The 26838-nt window shown below is 38.7% G+C and overlaps 1 protein-coding gene across 1 annotated transcript; it reads left to right on the plus strand.

The window, feature by feature from the left end:
- The first annotated feature begins 8150 nt into the window (after positions 1 to 8150).
- Positions 8151 to 25972, plus strand: LOC127661439 (synapse differentiation-inducing gene protein 1-like). Its single transcript, XM_052152157.1, has 3 exons — positions 8151 to 9193; positions 16721 to 16867; positions 22749 to 25972. Exons 1-3 carry the CDS (start codon positions 8777 to 8779, stop codon positions 22902 to 22904), a joined length of 720 nt encoding a protein of 239 aa, XP_052008117.1. The 5' UTR covers positions 8151 to 8776; the 3' UTR covers positions 22905 to 25972.
- The last annotated feature ends 866 nt before the right edge of the window (positions 25973 to 26838 follow it).

The raw sequence follows: 26838 nt of genomic DNA on the forward strand, positions 1-26838 counted from the left end.
TGATTAGGGGCAGGGTGTGTAGCATCACGTCCCGGCCCCGCCCTCCGCCCTGTCATATTCCTCCCTTGTTCTCTCAGGCCGAGGAGCCCCCGGCATGACGTACACCCCCACACTCCCTCTTTCCCTGGGGAGGGGCCGTGCCTAATGCCCCATCTGCTGGCTGGTCATCCTCGTCTACCTGGAAGAGGGAGGGAACAAGGGGAAGGAAACAAAAAAATAAATACATTTGACACCTAGACCCTGTAACAGCGATCGTGCCAAATTAACAAAAACATTTTAAAAAGAGAGGGAAAGGCCAACACAGAGCAGCAGTGGAAGAGAGAGAGAGAGAGAGGAGAGAGAGAAAAAAAAAACACTTACTTGCCGGTTCTCAAATGCCTTAACCTGGTCCTCGGCCACTCCTCCATTGGATGTCAGCCGAGACTCCCCGGAGAGATCGAGACAGTCTTCCCCTGCCCCTGCCCCTGGCAGCAGTTGTCTCACTCCAGGTGGTTGGACCTGAGCCCCTCCCCACTCACGGTTGGCAGCCACACACCCTGCCGCGTATCAACGGCTGGTAGGGGTCTCCTCCACCCCTAGCAGCTGCCCTGACTGCTCAAGGCGGACAGTTAGGGGCCCCTTCTCTCTTCGTGGTCGGCGGCCGTTTTTGTTTTTCTGTTTCAAAAGTGGATTTTTCTTTGTAATTCTTCCCATAAGGCCTGCACCCCTGGGTCTTCTCTGGCAAATGGCAGACGAGGGAAGTGTATGGGGAAACCTGGTATTATGTTTTCAGTTCTGTATGATGACACTAGTGGCATAGAAATTACACCGAAATTACACACTTTAACAGATGTTTTCCTCAAATGTATATGTTAAATTCCATCACTATAACATGGTACCACCAAATACATTTTTGTAACTTGGGTTATAGCAAGAAGAATGAGAAAGAAAGAAAGAAAGACACCTGATAAATGAGCTCATTTCCATACACTCGCACAGAATGCTGGGATGTAAAAGCACCCCTCCCTCAGTGGAGCTGAATTCCTTTTTCCATTATAATGTAATTTAGGGAGAATTATGTATTTTTCCATCCTGAGTACAATGTGACAACGCTGGGCTCAAGGAACGATTGTGCTATAATTATCAAGGCTCACATATATAGGCAGAGCAGAGATGTACAGCACAGAAATGGCAAATGAGACGTTGCCTCATTAATCTCAGGAAGTACATTTCCAGTCAATGTGTTTTCATATAGACCCAATACAACAGACTGAGTTCATTTCTGCTCTGATTAGCAACACACCAACATTCTCTATCATACTTTATATCAATCATGGAGTGTGCATATTGAAAGGTTAATGTACACTGCAGCAGGTGCAGTGTGTGCACATGATATTGCCTTTCCACTCAGCACTCCTCTTCTGTGCTATCAGTGCAATATCTCAGTCATTCATCAGTGTGTTCATTGGCACTTAGCTACTGCCTACTGTTGATTTTCCTGAAAAAATTTAAACACTGTGGCCCTGTGGTGCTTACAAAACATTGCTTGGTTTGTCTGAGTATCCCAACCAGCCTGACACAACACATGCTCAACCAATGGCAACCAAAAGTTCTGGCCACCATTCACTTGCATTGTGAGGTCCTAAAGAGCTGAAATATTCTTCTAAAAATCTTAATTTGTGTTTAACAGAAGACAAGTCACACATATCTGGGTAGCATAAGGCTGAGTAAATGATGACAGAATTTTAATTTTGGGTGACCTATCCCTTTAAGGGATGGGGGAGGGAGGGGATTTTCTTCCCTTTTCACCCAATTCCAAATGCGCTCTAGGTCCTCATGGTGGTGTAGTGACTCGCCTCAATCTGGATGGCGGAGGATGAATCTCAGTCGCTTCTACATCTGAGACCATCGATCCGTGCATTTTATGACGTGGCTTGTTGAGCGCATTTCCACAGAGACCCTGCACATGTGTAGGCTTCACGCTATTCTCTGCGGCATCCACACACGACTCACCATGCGCCCCACTGAGAGCGAGAACCACATTATAGCGACCATGAGGAGGTTAACCCAATGTAACTCTACCCACCCAAGCAACTGGTAGTCAGTGTATTTACTTGCTGAGCTACCCAGGGCCCCCAAATATTGAATCTTGAATACTCTATATAGGCTATCAAATGGTACATAGGTTAGCAAGATTAATTAATTATTTATTATTAATAAATATTAATAAATTAATATGAATAAAGTTAAAACATTACAGTAAAGCTACTGTCCCTTTGAGGGGACACCCATTGTTATTAATGGCAAATGTTGCTACATTGAAAAAAGTGGTAACTTCCGATTTTTGAGTGAATAAATACAGTTAATGTAGATGTTACCACACAAAACACAGTTTTAGGTTACAAACAGTATACACCCACAGTGTATCATTATCATACATATTCACTGTGATATCAGATTCTTTGACATTGGAAGCACATTTATATAGGGGCTCTGAAATTGTCAGTTAAGCTGCTATAATGCTGATCTGGGTAAAGGAATTAAAGAAAGGACATAGGAGGTCAGTCATAAAGGGTAAAAAGCAGATTAAAGTAGCAAATGTGCATAAAAGTTATAGAGAAAAAAGAAGGTGTGAGAAGGGGTTCTCTATAAAACACTTCTGCTGATTTGCTGTGCTGTCCTTGTACTGCTCAGAGTGCTGTATGTGGAAGGCAGATATTAGGCAGGCTTGTAATGCAGCAGTCATTTTAAAATGACTGGATGGGGTAGGGTGGGGTTAGCAATAAAGCTGAGTGCATCTCTCCTGGAAGCAAGCCCTCATAGGGGGTGTGGCATTGGGGGGAGTGGGGAGAGGGTGGTTAGAGTAGAGAAGGTGGGGTTTAAGAGCCATTGGCATAATCTGTGTCAAATACCACTGCCTTGCTGCCCAATCAGTGAATGACTTAAAGAGACCATTCACTTTAATTGAATGGGGAAAAACATGCAGTGTAAGTGAATGGTTACTAAAGCTGTCAGTTCCTAACCTTCTACCTAATATCATCCTTTGTGTACCACAGGCCTGCAAGTTACCATGGCATCATGTCAAATGATCTAGAACAAATTCAATTGAGCTTTATAGATAACCAAACAAACATTTAATGACTAAAATGCTTATGTCCTTGAAGAAATGAAACCCTATTTTGACCTTTTTGTTATTGTTTTGTTGGAAAATTGACATTTCTGAATTAATGTACTTCTTTCAACTACTCCATTAACTAGCCACCTGTTCTGGGTGTTTCCCTGCCTTTGGCCCAAGATAGCTGGGATAGGCTCCAGCACCCACTGTGACCCTTAAATGGATGGATGGGTGGATGTATGAATGGAACCACTCCATTAAACACCATTTTTATTCTTTCCACCAACCACCGAACCACATCTACAGTATGCTGCCTTCAAAAATTGACCAGATAATGGCATCTTAAAAGACAAGATGTTATGCAAACACTGGATTCGGGCTTGAGTTGAAGCCTTCCTCTGTATTCTACCTGCGAAGACAGCATTTGACAGGTTTTGGGCACAGCCATTATGAATGTGTGTGGGTTTAGGTCTGTGTCCTTGTTTGTGGTCCTCTCCATCCTGCCTGCTGTCTTGAAGTGTCCAGCATGTTCAGAGAAGCAGTGCAGTAACATTGATGTCAGAGATAGCAGGAAACTGCTCCTGAACTATCACCATGGCATTGTGTCTGCACTCCAGTCAGACTATACACAAACAGTGGAGGAGGAGAAAGACAGTAAAGGGGGGTAAAGAAAGGACGATGGAAGAAAGGTGGCTGGAGGAGAGGAGAGCAGAGCAAAGCAATATGAAGCAGAGCAATGCTAGCTTCAGCAATCCTTTTCAGTATCCAGCTCACTATTGTTTTGGAAGATCTACTCAAGAGTGCTGCACCACAATACAGCATCATTCTGGTCCTTAAATCATCATGGTAGTCTGTACGGTTATGAACAGCTAACAAAATCTGATACTCTTTGATTTGGCTTCTACTTTGTAGATCTAAGTGCACAGATATAGAATCAATTTCTTTTTCATGACACTCTGTGTGCTGCTAAAATCAGATTTTCTTATTTTTCTTTCAATTTGTGCTAATGCAGCAGAATGTATATCCAGAAAACTATGGGTAAGAGCCAAGGGCAGATGTATATTTCTTACTTTTAGTGCAAGAGATTGCAAGATCAACACTTGCATAAAGGTGCTGTAAGTGATTTTCTTTTATTTGACATGCAGAACGCATCCCTATAACCTGTCAGATATCACTTAAATAGGTGCCATTAAATATCACAACTGTTTCTAGACTTGGTAAACAGCAACATAAAATATCTCCATGAGCCGCGGTCAGATTGTTTGTTTAGCCAATCAGAAGAATTTCTGCCTGTCAATCATTGTGCACGTGCTTATCACAGGGCAGCCTATATATGCTCGTATAAGTGCCAGTACGTTGTCCTGCTCCCACAACGTCCTTCAAATGCTCGGGTCAAATGTAAATATGCTCAGAGTGACCCATCACCCTCCATCTGCTCCAACACAACAGTTTCTTTTGAGTGCGAGTTTTGGAAAAGGAGGCGTTGCTAAATCAATGGCTTGTCTGGTGGTGGACGTGAAGAGATCATAAAAGCACAGATAGTTTGTAATTTTTTACAGTGTATTGCAATGTAATTTTTTTAAAGTAAAGCTGAAAAATAGAAATCACTCTTCACTGTATTGCTTAATTTACAACTGAAAATACATCTAGCTTTCAGCGCAAACCTGTGGACGTTTCAACTCAACAACATTTCCAGCTTTGGCCACTGGTGGCAGTGGTTCAATTTTCGATAAGCACAGGCCACTTTAAGCAGCAAAACCTTTAACGTCCTGTCACCAAATTGATTTGAGGTGACATGGGGCATGGGACACAGTCAGCTTCCCAGTTTAGTAGTCAGAGCACTGATCAGGGAGTCAGCCATATCTAGGACGGTCTCAATCGCAAAATCGTCCCAGTGCACTGAAACTCCCAAAACATTCCCAGAATGTACCGTAAAAATCAGGGAGCATCATTGCTCATTATGTTTCCTTACCAGAAATGTCATCATGTCTTCTGAAATCTTTCAAGTCATTAGAAGACAAGCACAAGTGTAAAACTACAGTATGAAGTCAACGCCTTAATGCTTGTAATGTCTTTCATAATGACCATGACAAATCTTTTTAAATATTACAGTTGTTAAATGTTTAAAAATACACTCCTTTTGTATTTTCTTTCTTTCTTTATGTTCTTTATTTTTCATAATAACACTGTACGTTTGAATATATACTGCGAAAACGCATGACAGTGTCATTATACAAGGATGTTGTTTATTAATAACAGCTGCATTTAAAAGCGCAACCTCGTACTCGTGTTGCGGGTGATTGAGTCATAAGTGTCCCAATGTATGAACACCCTTGCCAGTGTCTGAATCATAATATACTGATTCACAACATAGGGAGCTGATTAAGACACACCCAGTCTGATCAGTCTGGATAAAAGACACCCTAATTTGGATATAGAATCTTCTACAGTACCTTGATTAAAAACAAAAATTGTCAAGTAACCTAAAAAATGTGCTTCATGTTGAAACATCTATATTACCTGGTTTTATTCAAATAAGAAATTGTATTTAATCTGAAAAAATCAACCTGGAAATTAGGTTACACCAATGAAGGTAATTAGTAGAAATAGATCATTTAGATGATAACTGCAATTTGCCACTTTTTTCAGTATACAGTGATGGCAATTTACTTACCTGAACTTAGTAAAGTAACACATTTTAATTGTTAAGTCATAAAACAAATGAGTGACAGAAACTTTCAACCAGAACTTTTTGTCATTAAGCAGCTTATGCCTTCTTGCAAAAGAGTCAAAATGATCTGATTGGGCAGCTATATGAATCAATCTTCCATTTCTGTTTCCTTTTAAAACTGCATTGCAACAAATAATTGTAAGGAACGACTGACAAAAGCAATAATAAAGGCTGTCTTGCATACAGTATATTGCACTAATTAGAATATATATTTAAAAGTTCTGCAGTACATTTAAAAAAGATCAGCATATTCGCTCACACACACACACACACACACACACACACACACACACACACACACACACACACACACACACACACACACACACATGCGCACATAATCTGCAGATGGCAAATGATTGCCTCAAGGAAATCATTAAAATCTAAATTAAATTGAAATTGTTTTTTTATTTTTCATTATGCAGTGTTCTTGTATATTATTAATATTAACTAAGCGGAATCAATTTATCAAAGCAGTTTTTACAGTACATTATTAACTAGCTCAGAGGCTGCAATACTCATACTAAACCTAAGTCCGTTTACATACTAACTGACAAAATAATCTAGATTTGGTAAATCTCTTAAGGCTACATTATGCCATTGACAGAGATTATTTCAGGTGTGCTAGACTGGTGCAGACAGGCATGTAGAGTACAGAACAATGTTAGTGATAAGAGACAGACGCCTACCTGCTTGCAGATGGCTATCATTCTGAAGCTGTCATGCTGGTTTTTCAGGGGCTGACTGACTGACAGAGGGGCCCCAGGGAGATGTGACAGCACTTTTCTTCAGATTGTGATTGAAATTAATTTCTTGAACACCCACCGAGACTCACCATCACAAATTGATTAAAATAATGTGTACAGCAATGGTGAAGCCAAAGAATCTGAGACTCTAAAATAGACTTTTAACCAAATTTAAATACCTTTTTATGTTACCCGACAAAACATATTTTTTTTTTTTTACAGTGGCAGAACGCAGATCATTGAGCTTAAGTAAACCAGAGGCTACTGAGGGAAAGAAAAGTTGTCACCAGATGATGAATAAACCATCAAGATTACACATCATGTTGACAAATGAGACAGAATAAACATAAACACAAGCTGAAGGGAATATCTTAGGAGGACTGTGACATCTGTAAATGGGTGCCAAGAAGGTGCATTTGCACTACATCATCACATCATAACATCCATTTCACCTTGTAGATGTACTGTATCTTATATATCTAGGCATTCGTCCAGGTGTTTATGTTGCACATATATATATTTATGAATACATAGCCAGGACCTGAAATCCTCAGCTGTTAAGGTCTCTAGGTAATTTTTCTTTTAAAATATTCTCTGGCAGTACTGAGGCTGTTTGGGTGATTTTAGGTGAGTGCCACAGAGATTTGTATGCAGAGAGAGTTAGTAGACTATATGACATGCAAAACATCATGGTCAACAAGATCTGCCAGAGGCTGTGCTGAAAGAGGAATGTTTTTTCAGTGGTTCTTGAACAGTCATGCCAAAATGTATAACATTTTGAAAGGGAAATTAGGCCTCTGCCCTCTCACTTTAGATCATATTTCCAAACCACCAAGCCTTGTGGCCTCCCACCGATGCTCTTTGCCTTTAAGACAGATGTGCTCCTGGAAAAAAAATGCTCAGAAGTGTTCAAAAGCAGATGTAGTTCATTAGTGTCCATTCATTTGCACATCCTGCCTTGCCACTCCAGACTGGCCTTAAGGTGCAAACACTTGGGGATCACTTATTGAGAGCTTTTCTGTGTGCATTCTGTATCCAACTGTGCATCTGACTTTATTCTCTTCTTTTGGCAGAAAAGTCCAAGTGAAACAATGACAGGTGAGAGGCATCAGACACAGCTCTGAGAGACTTCTCGCCTGTTTTGACTGGGGACGGCTGGTAGAGCACGGTGCATTAAAAATACAGGTCCCAGAGGACTGCTTTGGTCTCAGCTAGCACACACAGGCCCTTCCATAAATCAATACCTGAGTACTCTGATTTCTTCATCAAGATATTTCACAGCTGAAAACAGAATGGGTTTCTTGAGCACTTGCTGACCAGAAGCGGCACTCTAGAGGATTCTATTTTTGTGGACGTCTGAATTCCAATTTAGACTGCAACTCTGAAAACACTTTGGGGGACAAAGAAGAAGAAAAAGAAAATATATATACAGTATATTTTAATATATTTGCTTCCATCACAGTCGATAAAGTTGATAATTCTTTCAAACAGCTGTCATTAAGGGATTTCTTTAGACTTACTTCCTTCAAAGAATTTAGCACTTCAAAGAAATATTCCTATCAGCTTTGGTCTATGAAAATCTCAGCTATTTTTATTATTTCAATCATCTCAAATACAAATTTAGATTCTGTTGAAATAATTTAAAGCCACTTGTTTGTATACTGTAGACAGGCTGAATGAGATCAGAAGTAAAGTTTATAGTTAAAATCTCCACAATTGTAAAAGCCTGTCTACAGTCTATTGCTATCAAAGTGTTCATTCATCAGAATCGACTCTTATCTTTTTTTTTTATGCAAAGTGAAGTACATTAGCATATCTATGGCCTGAGATATATCCAATCATGTAAACTGTGCAACATTAAGTCACGAAGCTAAGGAACAAATAGCTTCTGACATGTGAAGAAATGGAAAACGCAAGAGCTCTACACACATAGACTAAAATAAGTACTCACTCAGTACAGCCTCAAAAGAGATGGAGGAGAGAATTAAACAGAGCATGAGTTAGTGTGGTGACAAGCTCCCTGCTAAGATTTATGCTTGTATCTGTGATTTATGCTCAGATCTGGTAATACAGATTGAATCAGTTGAAATCAACCAACAAAAGTATTACGGCTATGCCCATGTGACATATAATTGAGAGCTGAAGTGTCGTCTAGATCTTTGGAAAAGCCTTAGTTGATGTTGTCACTTCTAGACACCTCACAAAATGGAGAGTCTGGATGAACTAGAACATCCACTTTTGGGTGACGGCCCTAAAAACACATCTGGAATTGGCACCAGTGATGGTGGTGGAATGTTCAAAGGCATATTGGTGATGAACGAGGAGGACAAAAGACTGCCCCCACTGGAGTGGATGAATTATTGCAGTTCCACAGATTTTCAGCAGCAGCAGCTACTGGACCCATGTTCATTGCCTAGCACTCTAGATTCTCTTTATCCTCCAACTACTATTTGGGCCGCTGCTGACTCCCTTGGCATCCACAGTAAGGAGTATCTGGAGACCACCTTTGTGGACATTGGTCCCGGTACGCCACTGGAAAGGAAGTTACTGGCAGAGACGAGAGATGTCCACAGTGTGTCCTACAGCATAGATGATGGGGATGACCTTCTGCCAGACTTTGAGGTGAGGCTTTCCCTCCAGAATAAAGTAGGGGATATGGGGACTATTTGTCATGCTTTTTACTCTAGTGTTTATTTTTGGGTATATATATATATATATATATATATATATATATATATATATATATATATATATATATGAAATGCAATTTCTGTAAGAACATGCAGTACTTTAAAGGGATAGTTTAACCCAAAATGAAAATTCTCTCATCATTTACTCAACCTCATGCCATCCCAGAGGTGTATGTTTTCTTCTGCTAAACACAAACGAATATTTTAGCTGTATAGGTCCATATAATGCAAGTGGTGGTGACCAGACCTTTCAAGCTCCAAAAATCCTATAAAGGTAACATAAAAGTAATTCATATGACTCTAGTGGTTAAATCTAGTCTTTAGAAGCAATACATTAGGTGTGGGTGAGAAACAGATACATATTTATTTCCTGTTTTAATATAAATTCACATTCTTTCACATTCAGAAAGTGAAAGTGGAGATTGACTCAAAATCTTACTATTATTTATATATATCCCTTATGATCCTTGTGACAGGCAAGACACACACACACACACACACACACACACACACACACACACACACACACACACACACACACACACACACACACACACATGTTGTGTTTCCATGTTTTATGGGGACTTTACATAGACATAATGGTTTTTATACTGTACAAACTCTATATTCTATCCCCTAAACCTAACCCTACCCCTAAACCTAACCCTCACAGAAAACGTTCTGCATTTTTAAATTTTCGGAAAACATAATTTAGTATGATTTATAAGTTTTCCTCATGGGGACCGACAAAATTTCCCCACAAGGTCAAAAATGTCGGGTTTTACTATCATTTTGGGGACATTTTGTCCCCATAAAGTGATAAATACACGCTACACACACACACACACACTTCCTCTTGTTAATATAGGGGTTAATACAGGTAAAGCGGGACACTTTTTGTCATTGAGATGTGTGGCAAAAAGTGTCCCACTTTACCTGTATTCACCTTATTTGAACTCCTGTAGATAAGTTGGAACTGATTTACTGCCAAGTTTCTCTCTGTTTACATGCCATCACAGGTTTTCCTTTATAGTCCAAAATACTCTCTTCCCTTGCCTGCATCTGAACAATAGAGAATCACAGAGAGGTTAAGCTCTGTATTTTCACTAATGCTCTGGATATTGCAGCACAATAGTGGAATTCATATGCAGTATAGTCAGGGATATGCGAATGAGCTTTTAAAATGAAAAATCTAAAGGCATGAATAGTAGGGGGAATGTGGAGTGTGGACAGTGGCCTTCAAACGCAGCATAATTATTGAAATCTCTGTGGCCACTGGTGTGTGAATAATAATGTCAATGTGCTGATGTACTCCATGCCAACCCCTATTTCATACACCAGCAAACTAGAGTGGCCAAACAAAGATCCAGATTACAGATTCTGTTTTCCCCTGTAATCACTCAAGATGGCACCGAGTATGGCTGCTGTGTTGCGAGCTCCGACACAACACTGCAGTTTATTGTGTGTTTTGTTTACAGTTTTTTGTTTTTTTGTCTTGGATGTTGTCTGCCTTATTGTATACGACAGACAAACGCTTTTGGACATTGGTTCTGCAATTACACACCGAAAACCGGTCTTCAGATTCCTCAATGCCGACACACTGTTTACAAACACGCCAGCGGAGCCCTTTGTCTTGGCTGCCCGGCTGTGGAAACGCAGAAGGAAAAGGGGAAAAAGAGCCGGCGTACTCATCAGAGTAAGACATCGCGCAAATCGACCCCCGCTACCCAGTATATTACTGGCAAATGTCCAGTCTCTGGACAACAAGCTCTGCGAGCTGAGAGCGCGGATTTCTTTCCAACAAGAGACGAGGGATTGCTGCGTTGTCTGCCTTACAGAAACCTGGATGTCTGCGGAGATTCCAGTCTCGGCCATCGAGCACGTGGGGTTCTCCGTGCACCGAGCGGACAGAGCAAAAGACCTCTCAGGTAAAAGCAGAGGTGGTGTATGTTTTATGATCAACAAATCATGGTGTGATCAGAGGAATGTACATTTTATCAAGTCTTTCTGCTCTCCTGATCTGGAATATCTCATGCTTCTGTGTCGACCATTCTGGATCGTGAGGGAATTCACAGCGGTCATTATCACAGCTGTGTACATCCCTACACAAGTTGACACAGACCAGGCACTCAAGGAAATGTATGGGAGTATAAGTGAGCAGGAAACTGTGCACCCTGATCCTTTCCGGGATGGCTACAAATCCCTCCCCTGCCCACCATTTGGCAAATCAGACCACTGCTTCTGCCCGCTTATAGGCAGAAATTGAAACGGGAAGCACCCACCCTCAGAACGATCCAGTGCTGGTTGGACCAATCAGACTCTGTGCTACAAGACTGTTTTGATCACGTGGACTGGGAGATGTTCCGGTCTGCCTCTGATGACGAAACCGAGGTTTACGCTGATAGCGTAACGTGTTTCATCAGGAAGAGCGTAGAGGACATTGTGCCAACCAAAACAATACGTATCTACCCCAACCAGAAACCATGGGTTAACGGCGATGTTCACGCAGCACTTAATGCATGGACCTCCACTTTTAATTCCGGGAACGCGGAGGAGCATAAACAAGCCAGTTATGCCCTCCATAACTCTATCAGAGCAGCCAAACGCCAGTACAGGTACAAAATTGAAGGACAGTTCAACACCACCGACTCTATGTGGCAGGGAATTAATTTAATTGTCACACATTATACATACATTTCTGCATATACATGGTGAAATTATTTATTTTTCACATATCCCAGCTAAGCTGGGGTCAGAGTGCAGGGTCAGCCATGATACGGCACCCCTGGAGCAGATAGGTTCAAGGGCCTTGCTCAAGGGCCCAACTGTGGTGTCTTGGTGGTGTTGGGGCTTGAACCCCTGACCTTCTGATCAGTAACCCAGAGCCTTAACCGCTGAGCCACCACTGCCCTGTTAACATCATCACGGACTACAAAGGGAATAAAAACTCAGCCGTGAACACCGCTGCCTCTCTCCCGGATGAGCTTAATACATTTTATGCTCGTTTTGAGGACAATAACACCACCCTCGTGGAGAGAGCACTCGTGGCCAATGCTACAGAGGTTGGTTTACTCTCCGTCTCTGTTGCGGATGTAACCCTATCCTTCCGACCGGTAAACATCAGTAAAGCTGCGGGTCCAGACGGCATTCCGGTGCGTCTCATTCATCAGAGCGCGCGTGAACCAACTGGCTGGTGTTTTTACGGACATTTTCAACCTGTCCCTCTCCCTGTCTGTAGTCCACACATGCTTCAAAACGTCAACCATTGTGCCTGTACCAAAACAAGCCAAAATCACTTGCCTAAATGACTGGCGTCCTGTTGCACTCACCCCCATCATCAGCAAATGCTTTGAGAGGTTAATCAAGAGATCACATCTGCTCTTTGCTGCCCACCTCTCTGGACCCATTGCAGTTTGCCTACCGCAACAACCACTCCACGGATGATGCCATTGCATCTACAATACACACTGCTCTCTCCCACTTGGAAAAAAGGAACACATATGTGAGAATGCTGTTTGTAGACTACAGCTCAGCATTCAACACCATAGTGCCCTCCAAGCTTGATGTGAAACTCAAGGCTCTGGGCTTAAACAGCTTGCTTTGCAGCTGGATTCCTGTCAGGCAGACGTCAGGTGGTTAGAATTGGCAGCAACATCTCCTCATCACTGACCCTCAACACTGGAGCCCCGCAGGGCTGTGTTCTCAGCCCACTCCTGTATTCTCTATATCACACATGACTGTGTGGCAACACATATCTCCAATGCCATCATTAAATTTGCTGACGATACGACGGTGGTAGGTCTGATCACTGACAATGATGAAACAGCCTACAGAGAGGAGGGGCACACTTTCACACGCTGGTGTCAGGAGCACAACCTCTCCCTCAACGTCAGTAAAACCAAGGAGCTGGTAGTGGACTTAAGGAGGAAAGACTGAGAACACAGCCCCATCACCATTATTGGAGCACCGGTGGAGAGAGTCGGCAGTTTCAAGTTCCTCTGTGTCCACATTATTGAGGAACGCACATGGTCTTTCCACACTGAGGCCGTTGTGAAGAAGTATCACCAGTGCCTCTTCTTCCTGAGACGCTGAGGAAGTTTGGAATGAACCAACACATCCTCACACGGTTCTACACCAGCACTGTAGAGAGCATCCTGACTGGCTGCATCACCGTCTGGTATGGCAATAGCACCGCCCACAACCGCAAAGCCCTGCAAAGGGTGATGCGAACTGCCAGACACATCATCGCAGGTGAGCTTCCTTCCCTCCAGGACATCTATAACAGGCGGTGTGTGAAAAAACCTCGGAGGATCATCAGAGACTCCAGCCACCCGAGTCATGGACTGCACTCACTGCTACCATCAGGCAGGCGGTATCACAGCATCAGGACCTGCACCAGCCGATTACATGACAGCTTCTTCCACCAAGCAATCAGACTTTTGAACACTTGATCTCTCACGATCAATATATCAGCACTGCACTTTATTCAATTATTATCTCACACTTGACTGTCATAATTATATTCTCCACAATAGAACTACTGTGTATATATATTTTTTATATACTCTTTATTTATTTATTTTATTGTATGTGTATTCTATATTGTGTGTATTGTTTACTGTACATTGTATATTATTATTGTGTTGTGTAAGTATGTGTACATTTGATATGTAAATTGTGTTGTGTAAATATGTTGTTTATTGTAATTGGTATATGTCTCGCCACTGTAATGACTGCTATGTTGCTCAGAAATGCACACAAGACTTTCACCTACTGTTGCACTTGTGTACATGGTAGTGTGTCAATAAAGTGATTTGATTGATAGGTTTAAAAAGAAGTTACCTCACTGTTTACCTGTGATAGTTCTGAAGTTAAAACACAATACATTAAAACAACAGACCATTTATGTCGGTCTGAAAATATGTAGGGTCCTAAATTACTTTGCACCATCACATGCAGTCAAATTAAAAGGTCCAAACAAAACCTACTCTTACACATAGCATTCTGCATCAGAGCGCAAAAGCATTCTCAAAAGCAGCTTGTCACATAGCACAAACACTCCCTTTGAAAGAGCGCTTGAGGAGCTCTCTGTCAGCACTGATTACACATGCTGTCATGCCATCAGGGCTTTTCATCAGGAGGTCAAGTTTAAAACTGCTGCCATTTAAATATTTTAAACCTGTTTTAAAACCTGTTCTGAGCAAACAAATAAGAGAGACTAACGTGAGATCAGCAAGACCAAAGCCTGTGACTTGTTTTTCATGCTCTGGTCTACTATGACACAGCATTAATAAAATGTTTAGCTATTTAAATACCAGAAGGCAACTAAGCTTTCAGTTACTCTGGCTATTAATTTCTTTTGACACCAACCCGACTATTTACTATTCCATTGTTTGTCACAAATGTCATTGGTTATTTTTAAATTGTTTCTTTTTTTATACATTTTGTAGTCCATGCTTATGAATCCTTTTTTGTGTAGAATGATTTTGAAAGAACATGAGTTGGAATTTGCCTGTAAGCTACGGCACATTTGGCATTCTTCACTCAGTCACATTATCTTACAGGAACCAGTAAAACCCACAACAGATACATTTGTACATGCAGCAAAAGAAAGGGCCTTTGTAAGGTAAAAAGTTAAAAACAACGCTGAGGTTCAAGTGCATTTTTCTAAATTGGCAGAGTAATTATATTGACTACAATTTTAGACTCAGTTGTGCCACTGAAAATCATATAAAAAAATGGACAATACAATTTCAGAAAGACTTAAAAGAACATTTAATGCAGCGTAGCGTATTTTCTCACCTAATCTGAATTCCTTTTCAAAGTGTGAATAGACATATTACTAGTGGAAAATTCCATGAACCTTATAATGAATCCAATTCATAATCAATTAATAAATTGTTTTTATTTTGTGACATATTAAATACTATATACATTAAAGGAATAGTAAACCCCAAAATTATTATTGTTTCCTCATTAACTCACTCTGATAGCACATGAACATCACCCAGACATCTGTTTGATGTGTGTGATTACGTCTGGAAGACGTATTATTTAGGTTATTTGCTCATCTGCAATACGTCTAAAAGATGTTTCCTCCCGGATGTTAATAGGACATTCGGCAGATGTCTTTGAGATGTTTATGATCAAGAATTTTTGTAAATCTGATCTTTTTAAGATGTTAATTAAATTGTGATGCTTTACAGATGAAAAGATCTAAACAGACATCTCTAAGATGTATGTTTGCTATTTGGGCACACTTCTGAAATCTCAAACTCGTGACTTCTGCAGAACACAAACAAAGATATGATGACTTTATGTCTATACAATGACCACATATGCAAGATTATATATATAAATATATATATATATATTTATATCTTGCATATATATGTTTAGATCACGTCAGAAGACATGGATTAAACCACTGGAGTTTTATGGATGACCTTTATGCCCTTATTGGTACTTGAAAATGTTGTCACCATTCACTTGCATTGTATGGATTCAAATATATCATATCACCATTAAAATAGAAAGAAAGTCATATGTGTTTGAGACGACATCATTATTAGCGGTGGTGATTTTGATTCATTTTAGTGACTCGATTCTTTTGATTCCATACACCAAAAAGATTTGTTCAAATTCGTTCATTGATTCGTTCACTGACAATATCTTCAAGTTACCCCTTTGCGGTTGCAGATGGTGCCAAATGACTGTCGTTTAATTAATTGCATTAAAACGAAAGCAGTCAACAAGTCTAATTTTCCTTTATTAAAGTTGTACTAAGAGTCTTCAGCACTGCAGATTTTAAAGCATCATAAGCTTTTTTCCCCACAAATGACAACAAATCATATCATACTGTGAACTGCTGAGCATGACTATTTATCAAGCTAAAAAAAAAAAGGACAGCAATACTAGCCTAAAAATAATTACGAGTTTCAATAATGTTCATATGTGATTGTAATGTGTGGTTATCACTCAATTTAAAAGCTTGATAAAGCAGTCATGGGCATAGAATTGGCTTGAACATTGGTTGGGTTACAGTGTGAAGCATTTACATGTTTCCATTGATCAAGGTTTAAATATTGGGGTGGTAGAGCTCATTGGCTTCGAAAGTGAGAGATGTCATTGAGCAAAAAATATAAGCCATACAGAGGTGAACTAGAATAATTAGTTCACTTAAAAGATTTGTTCCAAAAGATAGATTCATTCACACATGAAACATCACTAAAAGTTAATGATGAGAGAATGATAATTTTTGGATGAACTATTCCTTTAAGCACAATGTAAAATTGTTGGTTGGTTAATTTTACCCTTGCATGAAAGTAAATTCATTTTTATTGACATCGCACAAAAATATTTTACAGATACTCATTACCTCCCACTTGATCTAAAACATGTATCCTCTCTAAACTTTAACAATGCTGTAGAGTTTGATGATTGTGAACTCTGTCCATAGGACTCCTCGAGTGATGACTTCAGTGATACAGACAGTGAGAGCAACTTTCCCATCATGATTCCACAGGATTACCTTGGTCTTGCTTTTTTCTCTATGCTGTGCTGTTTCTGGCCTCTGGGCATTGCTGCGTTCTATCTTTCCCAAAAGGTAATGGGTTAATTGATTCTTTTCTCTTATATTTTCTCATGTTATTTTTAAATTATTGTCATTCACTGTATCACACTTTATTGTGTATATATTAAACAGGGATGTGTAGGAAGTAAAGACTGGAAAACTTTTAATGAGTAACTGCTGGTGAGGGAACAGGTTTTCATATATCTACAGTGAGAAGGCATTATGCTAGATATGATATTTGTTATAAATTGCAATTCACTTAGATCAAAGGAGCCTATTGTTACAGTGCTTGCAAGCATTGTGTTGATATTCCTCAAACATTCAGGTTAGGGATTGTTCAAAAACCAAAGCAGTTCAGGCTGAATTCCTTGCAGAACCACTTAGACTCCATATAAACATTTTTGCAGATAATTTTATGCTTAGATGTGCTATCTATTTTTGTTTTTGCAAGCTATACTTTTTTTTAAGAAATGTAAGATTAAAGTTAGAAAATCTCCCATTGACTTACATTGATAGAATGTGCAGCATTCAAGGTGCAACCGACAGCGATGTGGACATATTTGCATCAGTGCTCGAATTGAGGGGGTGCTGGGGGGAGTGCTTGTGGGTTTGTTTCTCTTGGCCCTTCAATGGTCAAGAAAATTCTATAACATCATAACTAAGCACTGCAGCACAGTAAAAACTCTTAAAAAGGCATACCTTGTTGGTGCTTTATAACGTGTCCATCAAGCAGCTGCATGGCTCTGCATCAATGTGTAATAGACCAGTAGAAATGTCAACCGTTAGAAATGTATCAAGTATTGCGGTTATGCAAAATCCGTGGAAAGCACGTTCCCAAAAATCCTTGTATATGATTTTTGGGAACGTGCATTGCATAATCTTTGCATATGCTGTATGTGTAAACTTATATATAAGAAGAGGGGGCTTCAAAGTAAAAATCTGGGAACCACTGGCTCATATTTTCATAGAAATACAATAAAATAAAAAAAGAAAAGTATATACAGAATTGCTTATTTCTGCTTATTATGTCATTTAAAATATATTATTTTCATGAATAACCCATTAAGAATGATCGCTTTATACAACACTTTAATAGACAGTTAAAATTGAAAATACATTATAATATGGAGTGGTGGTGGCATAGTGGCTAAAGCACAGGGCTGTTAATCATCGCTGGTTCGAACCCCACGGCCACCACCATTGTGTCCTTGAGCAAGGCACTTAACTCCAAGATGTTCCGGGGGGATTGTCCCTGTTATAAGTGCCCTGTAAGTCGCTTTGGATAAAAGTGTCTGCCAAATGCATAAATGTAAATGTAAATAATAAGTCATACCTACAGTATATGTTTGTTAATGGCAAATGGAATTATAAAGTGACATCAGTTTATTATTAGTTTATTAGTGGCTTAAGGAGATCCATCAGGACCAGGGATGGATTACAGACTGGGCCATTGGGGCCAGTGCCCAGGGGCCCTTGACTGCCCGGGGGGTTCCCTGGGTTTTAAGCTTGTGCGATCCAGTTTGATCAACAATGAAAACTAACAACTTTTGGAGGGGGGCCTTTGCAAGTCATATTCATATGTAGTTTGGTGCTGCCTGTAAGGTTAATTTAAAAAATAATTGAATTGAAAAAGGTTTATCATAGAAGACATCGTTTGTCATGTATGAAATATCTTTCCTTAATTAATTCTGTAATCATTTTTAATGCATGCATGCTCTGTTGTGATAAATAGCAGTTGTATTAACCTGAAGTCTGTGCCCCTAAACACCGCTAAGTGCAACACCCCCCCAATCAACCATTTACTTCACACTATTCTTGTTTTATTTTCTTCAGGAAATACACATAGTTATTCTCATGAAGTCAAGGTGAATTACCTTATTGTCATGAAGAAGAAAAAAATTATTCTTCACCATGATACATGAATATATTGATAACTCAGATGTCATAATCCAATTAGAATCAATCTGATGTACAGCATGATTCATTCTTTTTCATGATCTCATGCCTATTATGAACATAAAACATTCTGATGTCATCTTATCCTTCAATGAAATGTTATAAAAATAGCAGATGGGACATGGGGGAAATTGATTGGAATGTCAACTTATGGAGAGGACAAGAAAAAGGACAGGAAGAAAGAGAACAAGACATAAATCATACTCTAAGAAGTCCATTACATAAAGGACTGCAGTATTGCTCCTTAGTGCCCGATAATAACATTCCTTTCCCTTTCCTCCTCAGATCCAGTCTCTGTCAATACTATATCAAATGAGATTATCAACTTTTTGTATTTAGTTTAATCTAAAATAATGTCCCTCAACTAAATTTTTTATCTTTCTGAGGCTGAAGTATCAGAAGTTCAAATAAATCAGAGCTCTCAAAGTTGTTTACAGGAAATATAATCATAAAAAAATACATGAACACCTCTTCGTATAAATATTGTTATTAAATATCGTTCATAGTGAATAGTCAGACTCCATATGTTCTGACACTGGCAGAGATTAGCAGTAAACCTCAATGCAAGTGCTCTTTTGGGACTAAATGTGGACATTATGGAAATACACCTGAGGGTTTAGTCAGTATTACACTGAGATTTGTTGGATTATGCCACCAGAGAATCAATGTGGGAGACATCAGAATAATACAAGTCAAGGCTTTCAGTTCTGTGTAAGGTAGAGTGCATCTAACATTTACAAAGTGGGGTGAAACAGTATGTGGACAAGGAGGTACTACTGTGAAATCAATGGAGGCAACACATTTTTAATTGTACAACAGCTAGTTCTGGTGCTTTAATTTGATTGGACAAGTGGCACTCCAAAAGTGCTGATATTTATTATAACAGCACTGTGAAGCTTCGCTGTTTTGATCACTCCGCTTTTCTGTTCACTGCGTTCCAGACAGGCTGTCATGCAATTATCTTGCCTGGCGACACAACATCAGAAAATTCTTTGGCTTCTTTTTTGTTGGTGGAGAAAAAATAAACCATATGGCTGGCCATAATGTGTCTAAAATGTAAGTTTGGTCAAGACAACTCCTGGAAATATTTAGCATGTTAATGTGGGTGTGACATACAGTATTGACAGGATATTGGCCTTGGTGGACTATATCTACTACACTGCTGCAGAGGAAGTACAGAGACTTGCTAGAACATACACAGACATGCTGATTTAAGCATGTGTACATGCTGCTGCACAATTAGAAAAATACAAAACATCATGCATCAAGCATGTATGACATGCTGATGCACAATTACACATAAACACCATCCCCCAACAAAACAGGGACGCTGCACAAATGCATAACAGATGACAAAACAACCTCCCAAACAAGTAGATCTACCACCAAGACTTGTGTACTGTTGCTGCTCTGAAGAGCCTTGTGTGCAGAGTGTATGCGAGCTAGGTGTGCCTTTGCCTGCTTGGCTGAATTAAATACCATATTTTATGGAAATAAAGTCACACCTGGTTTAAAATCTCATTGTTGAGAGAAAAAAACACAGATAAGTCGCATCTCTGTATAAGTCACACTGACAGATGTTTCATAAAGCAGGCACTAGGACCCTGGAACAACTTCCCTTCAGCTGCTCAAAATGTCAAGATGTGCTTAAAGGATCTACACATTGTATTACACAGTATTTGTCCTTGTTTTAATCTGGACAATTTGCTTTACATAATCGTGTTTTTCATATTCTGTTTATGTTTCATGAAAATAATGCATTTGCAACTGAGCACTGTATACAAATAAACAGCTTTTAGTATATGCGTATCACAGGCGTATACATGTAGTATTCAATAAATTAATTTGACAGTGGTCTAGAGTTTGTTAAAACTAAAATGTTGTGATGGAGAGAATATTTAATCTGGCTGTATAAAAACACTTCTACCTTCTCTATGACTGATGTTTTCATTTATTTGTGTGTAAGCTTATGTGTTTTTGTGTTTGACCTGCTAACATCAGTTACATATAAATTATGTAAATAAGTCACTTCGGCCTATGAGTCGCAGGACATTTCAGATGATGAAATTTGTTTTACTTTTACTCTGGAAAATAAGTATTAAGTAATAAAGTGTGCCTTGGCTTGTTTGGCTTAAACAGCTTGTGATCTGACTTATAATGTGTATCTGGACCAGGAAAGCCCAGAGCTTATTTAACTAGTGACTTAGCCTAGCTATGCGTGACTTTATTTAAACTAAAGACCTAAGATAGCCAATGCATGATTTGGCTACAGCTTACCTTGATAAAGAAGCACTTCTATATGTCAGGGCCAAAAGCATACCAGACCGTGCAAGATGATAGAAGAAAAAGCCCCAGCAACCACCTGAGCAAATAACATTTTCAGAGAAAACTCTCATAAGTAGCCTGCAGTTAAACCAGCTTTTTTGCAAACTGAGCAAATTTAAATGTTAGGCAAAGAAATGGTATGCAGGTTTATTGGCTACACAAATGCACGTCACAGGACCTATCAGTTAACACTATGTAAGCCGATTGGTTTGACTTATCACATGTAAGTGAGGTTAAAGATGTTTCATTTACTTGACATTAACTTCAGTAAATTCAGTACAACCGCATTATTGTATTTGTATAATGTGACATTGTTTAATTAAAATATTTCATTTCATTGTACCTTTTCAATGAATTGCAGACAGAAACATACAGTAGCATACAGGAATGTGCCCAGCCAGCATAGCTAAATGGCAAAACTCAGATCATTGGATACAAAAGAAAAAAAAGTCATACACATCTGTAATGGCATGAGGGTGAGTTAATGTATTGGGTAACTGTTACTTTTTAAAAAATCATGTTTTGAATGTTTTCCACATCAATAACATTTTATTTCTTATGTAATATCAATAATATTGTATTTCTTATATAATATTATTATATAATATTTTTATATTATTTTATTATATAAATATTTTTTATTTATGTAACCCAAGTAACACAATTAAAAGTCAACTAACTGTAATCTGTTTACAAGAAATGTAAATGTAATCTATTAATTTTAAGTCCAAACATAGTCCACACTGAAATGTCAAATGGACGATACGATTACCAGAAAACAGAAGTTGATTTAAAGGTTGAAATGCATCCTGTTGCAAAAGAGCCACAAAACAGCAGTCAGCCTAAACTGGCAGGTGCCCTCCAAGCTCCCTGCAGTTAGAAATTGGGTCATATCATAGTAGCCAATTATGTTACTTCTACAACAAGCTGCCCCATCATGCAGAGAATAGTACAGGCCCCTCCAGTAAATTAACATTGCCTATATGTGGTATCGGCATGTTAGTGGAGCACCATAAATGGCTACACTAATCAAAGTGCTGCAGTTTTCATGCAGTTTATTCTTAGTAAAGTAAAATGGAGCAGAAACACCTGAGAACACATGTCCTTGTTGTGTAAATGTATATGTAAATTGATATTAACTTCAGTAAATTCAGTACAACAGCATGATTGCTCATGTGACATTGCTTAATAAAAATGTTTCATTTGAGTGATTTTACAAATCTGATTGTAACTTTTCAATGAATTGCAGAGAGAAACATAGTAGCATAGGGCCACAGGAATGTGCCCAGCCATTATAGCTAAAGGACAAAGCTCAGATTAATGGATATCATTCAGGCTTTAATTAGTGTCATAATGAGAGGCCTTTGTGATTGATTTCCAATAGAGCATGAGGTGTTGTCTAAAATTAGGGGATCAAAGATGAAGGGAGAACACAGTAATAAAAAAGTGAGGATAATATAATGACTGTAAAATACATGCAACTTTGATCGATCCTGAAGAAAACAAATAACACAATAGCTATGGTCATATGGTAAACAACCTACAGAGGGCAGAGGTATGTCTATCATTCACAGTGATTGATGATACTGTTTACCTTCATGTGATATTGTGCCCTTCTCTTCTCTCCACCCAGACGAACAAAGCATCAGCACAAGGAGATTTCCAGGGTGCCCTCGCTGCATCTCGACAGGCTCTGTGGCTCTCGGTCCTTTCAATCATTTTTGGCATCATCACTTACATCTGTGCCATCGCTGCCCTGATCTCCTATCTTTCTGGAAAACCACCTTAAAGACTAACAAATAATTATACTCACTAATTTCTCCGAAAAACACACCTCCCTGGTTCCTAATTACACAAACTATGTTCCTTACATACTCACACTTGTCTACACCTGTAATAAGTGCATTAATTCAGCAAAGACTGCACCTTACATTTCTGCAGGTTTGTGGTAATTTAAAAAGTCTAACCCTCATTTAAAACATCAGATATGTTTAGAATTAAAGATGGAAATGCCACCCAGTACATTGTGTTCATGATTTAGATAAAAATAAATAAATAGAAAAACCAGGTCGGGTCACTATATTTGGAGATAGCGACACATATGCTGGAGGTTTTCGAAAAAATCTTTGTATTTGGGACAAAAAATAGGATGCCATTGGTGATGATGATTACACACCATCACGAAAAAAGTGAGACTTGCGCTCTGTCTTGGTGCTTCTGCATAGGCAGTGAAGGTAGTGCCTGAGGCCTAAGGGCCCTCCGAGACACATCATTCTGAACAAATTGGGTCAGTTTCTACAACAGCTCAAAGGCATCCCATTGAACCACTCACCAAATCAAACCAAATGTACCACAGTAAGTGACTTCAGAACTAATTTGGAAATTGTCAGGTGGAAAACAATAACAGTTGTTTTTTATTCAAAATCAGAAAGGCCCTTAAATGTTGGTCAAATGTAGAGATCTCCATAAACATATGCAGAAAAAAAGCATGCACAAACATGTATTTATGCTCATATATAATGGCAACTGAGCACACATACACACTGCAGCTTTCACTATAAGTCATGACATTAACTGAAGCCTCTCTTGCCAGACATAGTCATAGCTTGATAAATGTAGTCTCTCCGTTTTCCCATTTACTGACAAAACCCTTTTGAGATATTGAACAACTCACATGGCTCAGCTAAATCAGTTTAAATTCTGGACCCGTCATAATTTATATTCATACTGAGCTACTCAGCATATAACATGTATGTTTTGCAGATGTCCTCTTGACTGATGTGAAAGCTCTTGTATGCTAAAAACTAAAGGATATTTGCCTGCCCAGGCAGTCATTTATGTAAAGCTGCATATGTGTAATTGAGAGCATACACTTGAGGTTATGAAATCCACTTGGGTAAAAGAGTATTCTGGGATATGGGAGGCTCAAATCTATTGCAAGCCATGTTTTTTGCAAGCTTTGTGATAACTAAACTGAAGTCAGTGACATTTCTAACAGTAAATGTGCATGGGCACTGTTTATTTTGTAACAACCTACCTATCAAAGTTCCTTCGGCTGTGACCTTACAGTTTGCCTTGACAACATTTTCCATAACACAGTTTAAATTGACATGAGACTGCTTTTAGTGGCAGTACACAACTGAGATCATAATCAGAATATCAGCATGTCAACCCTTGTTCATTCATTTGATTGGCAGTGTTGGGTAAAATACTCAATGACGTAATCCACAACAGATTATTTATTAGATCTCTATTTTTTTTTAATCAGATTTCTCATTACGTCACGGAATATGCAATCAAATTTCTACTTTACTTTGAAGTTTCTTTCTAAAACTCCAACAGTTTTCACAGAAGTGTTTGGTTTTCCACATAAAGGGACAGTTCACCCAAAAATGAATATTCTCTCATCATTTACTGACCCTTATGCAATCAAAGATGTGTATGAGTTTCTATCTTCTGCAGAACACAAATTAAGATTTTCAGAATATCTCAGCTCTGTAGGTCCATACAATGCAAGTGAATGATGGTCACGACTTTGAAGCTCCAAAAAGCACATAAACGCAGCATGAAAGTAATCCATAAAACTCCAGTGGGTTAATCCACATCTTCAGGAGCGTTATGATAGGTGTGAATGAGAAACAGATCAATATTTAAATATTTTTTACTATAAATCTTGACATCTGCAGTCTCCTTGGCGATCATGATTTCAAGCTCAATTACATTCCCTATCGCCGTCTAGTGCTCTGCACATGCATCAAACTCTAGGAAGTGTTTGAAATCATGATTGTAGAGACTGCATGTGTGAGATGTACAGTAAAAGAATTAGTTACTTTTTGGTGTGTTTTCACCCAAAATCAGCTGGATCACTTCTCAAGACATTGAAAAAAATCTACTGGAGTCTTATGGATTGTATGTTGCTTTTATTTGCTTTTTGGAGCTTCAAAGTTTTGGTAATAATTCACTTGCATATTTTTTTGGACCTACAGAGCAGAGATATTCTTCTAAAAATCTTCATTTGTGTTCTGCAGAAGAAAAGAAAAAAAGTCATACACATCTGTAATGACATGGGTGTGAGTTAATGATGAGATAATTTTTTGGGGTAACTATTACTTTAACGAATAATGTTTTGAATGTTTTCCACATCAATAATATTTTATTTCTTATTTAATATTATTATAATATACTTTTCTATTGTGTAATTCATTTTATGTAACCGTAGTAATGTAATTGAAAGTCAACTAACTGTAATCTGTTTACAAGAAATTAAAATGTAATAAGTACTTTGTATCTAATACAGTTGATTGGTGAAATGGACATAATCATACGTCTATCTAGCATGACAAAATCAACCATTACACTAAAACTCACAAAAGGTAGGATTCTCTAAACAGGACAGAGCAGAATTGGTTGTAGACTAGTCAATATCAAATGCAAGAATGACATTAAAATAGTCCACATTGAAATGTCAAATGAATGATACGATTACCAGAAAACAGCAGTTGTTTTAAAGGTTGAAATGCATCCTGTTGCAAAAGAGCCACAAAACAGCAGTCAGTTTAAACTGCATTGGCAGGTGCCCTCTGAGCTCCCTGCAGTTAGAAATTGGGTCATATCATAGTAGCCAATAATGCTACTTCTACAACAAGCTGCCCCATCATGAAGAGGAGAAGAGTGAAAGTACAGGCCCCTCCAGTAAACTATCATTGCCTATGTGGTATCGGCATGTTAGTGGAGCACCATAAATGGCAACACTAATCAAAGTGCTGCAGTTTTTATGCAGTTTATTCTTAGTAAAGTAAAATGGAGCAGAGAAATCTGACAAGAATGTATGTCCTTGTTGTGTAAATGTATATGTAATTTTTGCAGCTTCCAGTTATGAGCTAATAAATGCACTTGACTGAAGGTTTTGCTTTTGCTTTTATTTGTGACTGAATTGTTGCATTTAATGTTGTGGCAAAAGAATGCATGATTTAATGATCCTTATTACAATGCTTATCTCTAGAGGAACTAAATGCTAGATCAAGCATAATTCTGGTGAACAGTAATTAATGGTAATACTTGTTAATGTATTTTCTCAATGACCCAAGCGAACAGCATCTAATGGAAACCTCTATTACTTATTTTCCATTTTGAAAACAAAGGTTCCCAAGGCAATGATCTTGAATTCCTATTTTAAGCTCAAACTGTGCTTAGTATTAAAATAAAAGAGCAGCTTTATTGTCTATTTTACATCTAGACTCTCTCATTAGTGGAATTGCAAACATTTAGGGGCGGCTGTGGCTCAGATGGTAGAGTGGGTTGTCAAGTAATCACAGGGTTGGTAGTTCAATTCCCGGCCCAACATACCTTGGGCAAGACACTGAACCCCAAGTCTCTCCCAATGGCAGGCTAGCGCTCTGCGTGCGTGCGTGCGTGTCAATTTAGCTAGGACAGAAACTAAAACACCTAATTAGTAAAATAGCTATTTTAAAAAAAAAATAATTACCAGTAGGGCATAAGAAACCACTTGACTGGTACTATACAAAACAAACATATGATGCAAATGAATACAGTATAAGCTAGAAAATTAAATCTTGAAATGAAGCAAGCAACTGCTCCGAGACCAAAAATTAAGCTTTGTGGGTGAAACCATGTAAGAAGGGTCATTATCCATTATGCATATAATAATTAAGACACCAAAATTCTTAATACAAATTTAGCCCTAATAACATACAAATTTAGTT

This window comes from Xyrauchen texanus, chromosome 21 (assembly GCF_025860055.1).
Source record: "Xyrauchen texanus isolate HMW12.3.18 chromosome 21, RBS_HiC_50CHRs, whole genome shotgun sequence".
Lineage (NCBI taxonomy): Eukaryota > Metazoa > Chordata > Actinopteri > Cypriniformes > Catostomidae > Xyrauchen > Xyrauchen texanus.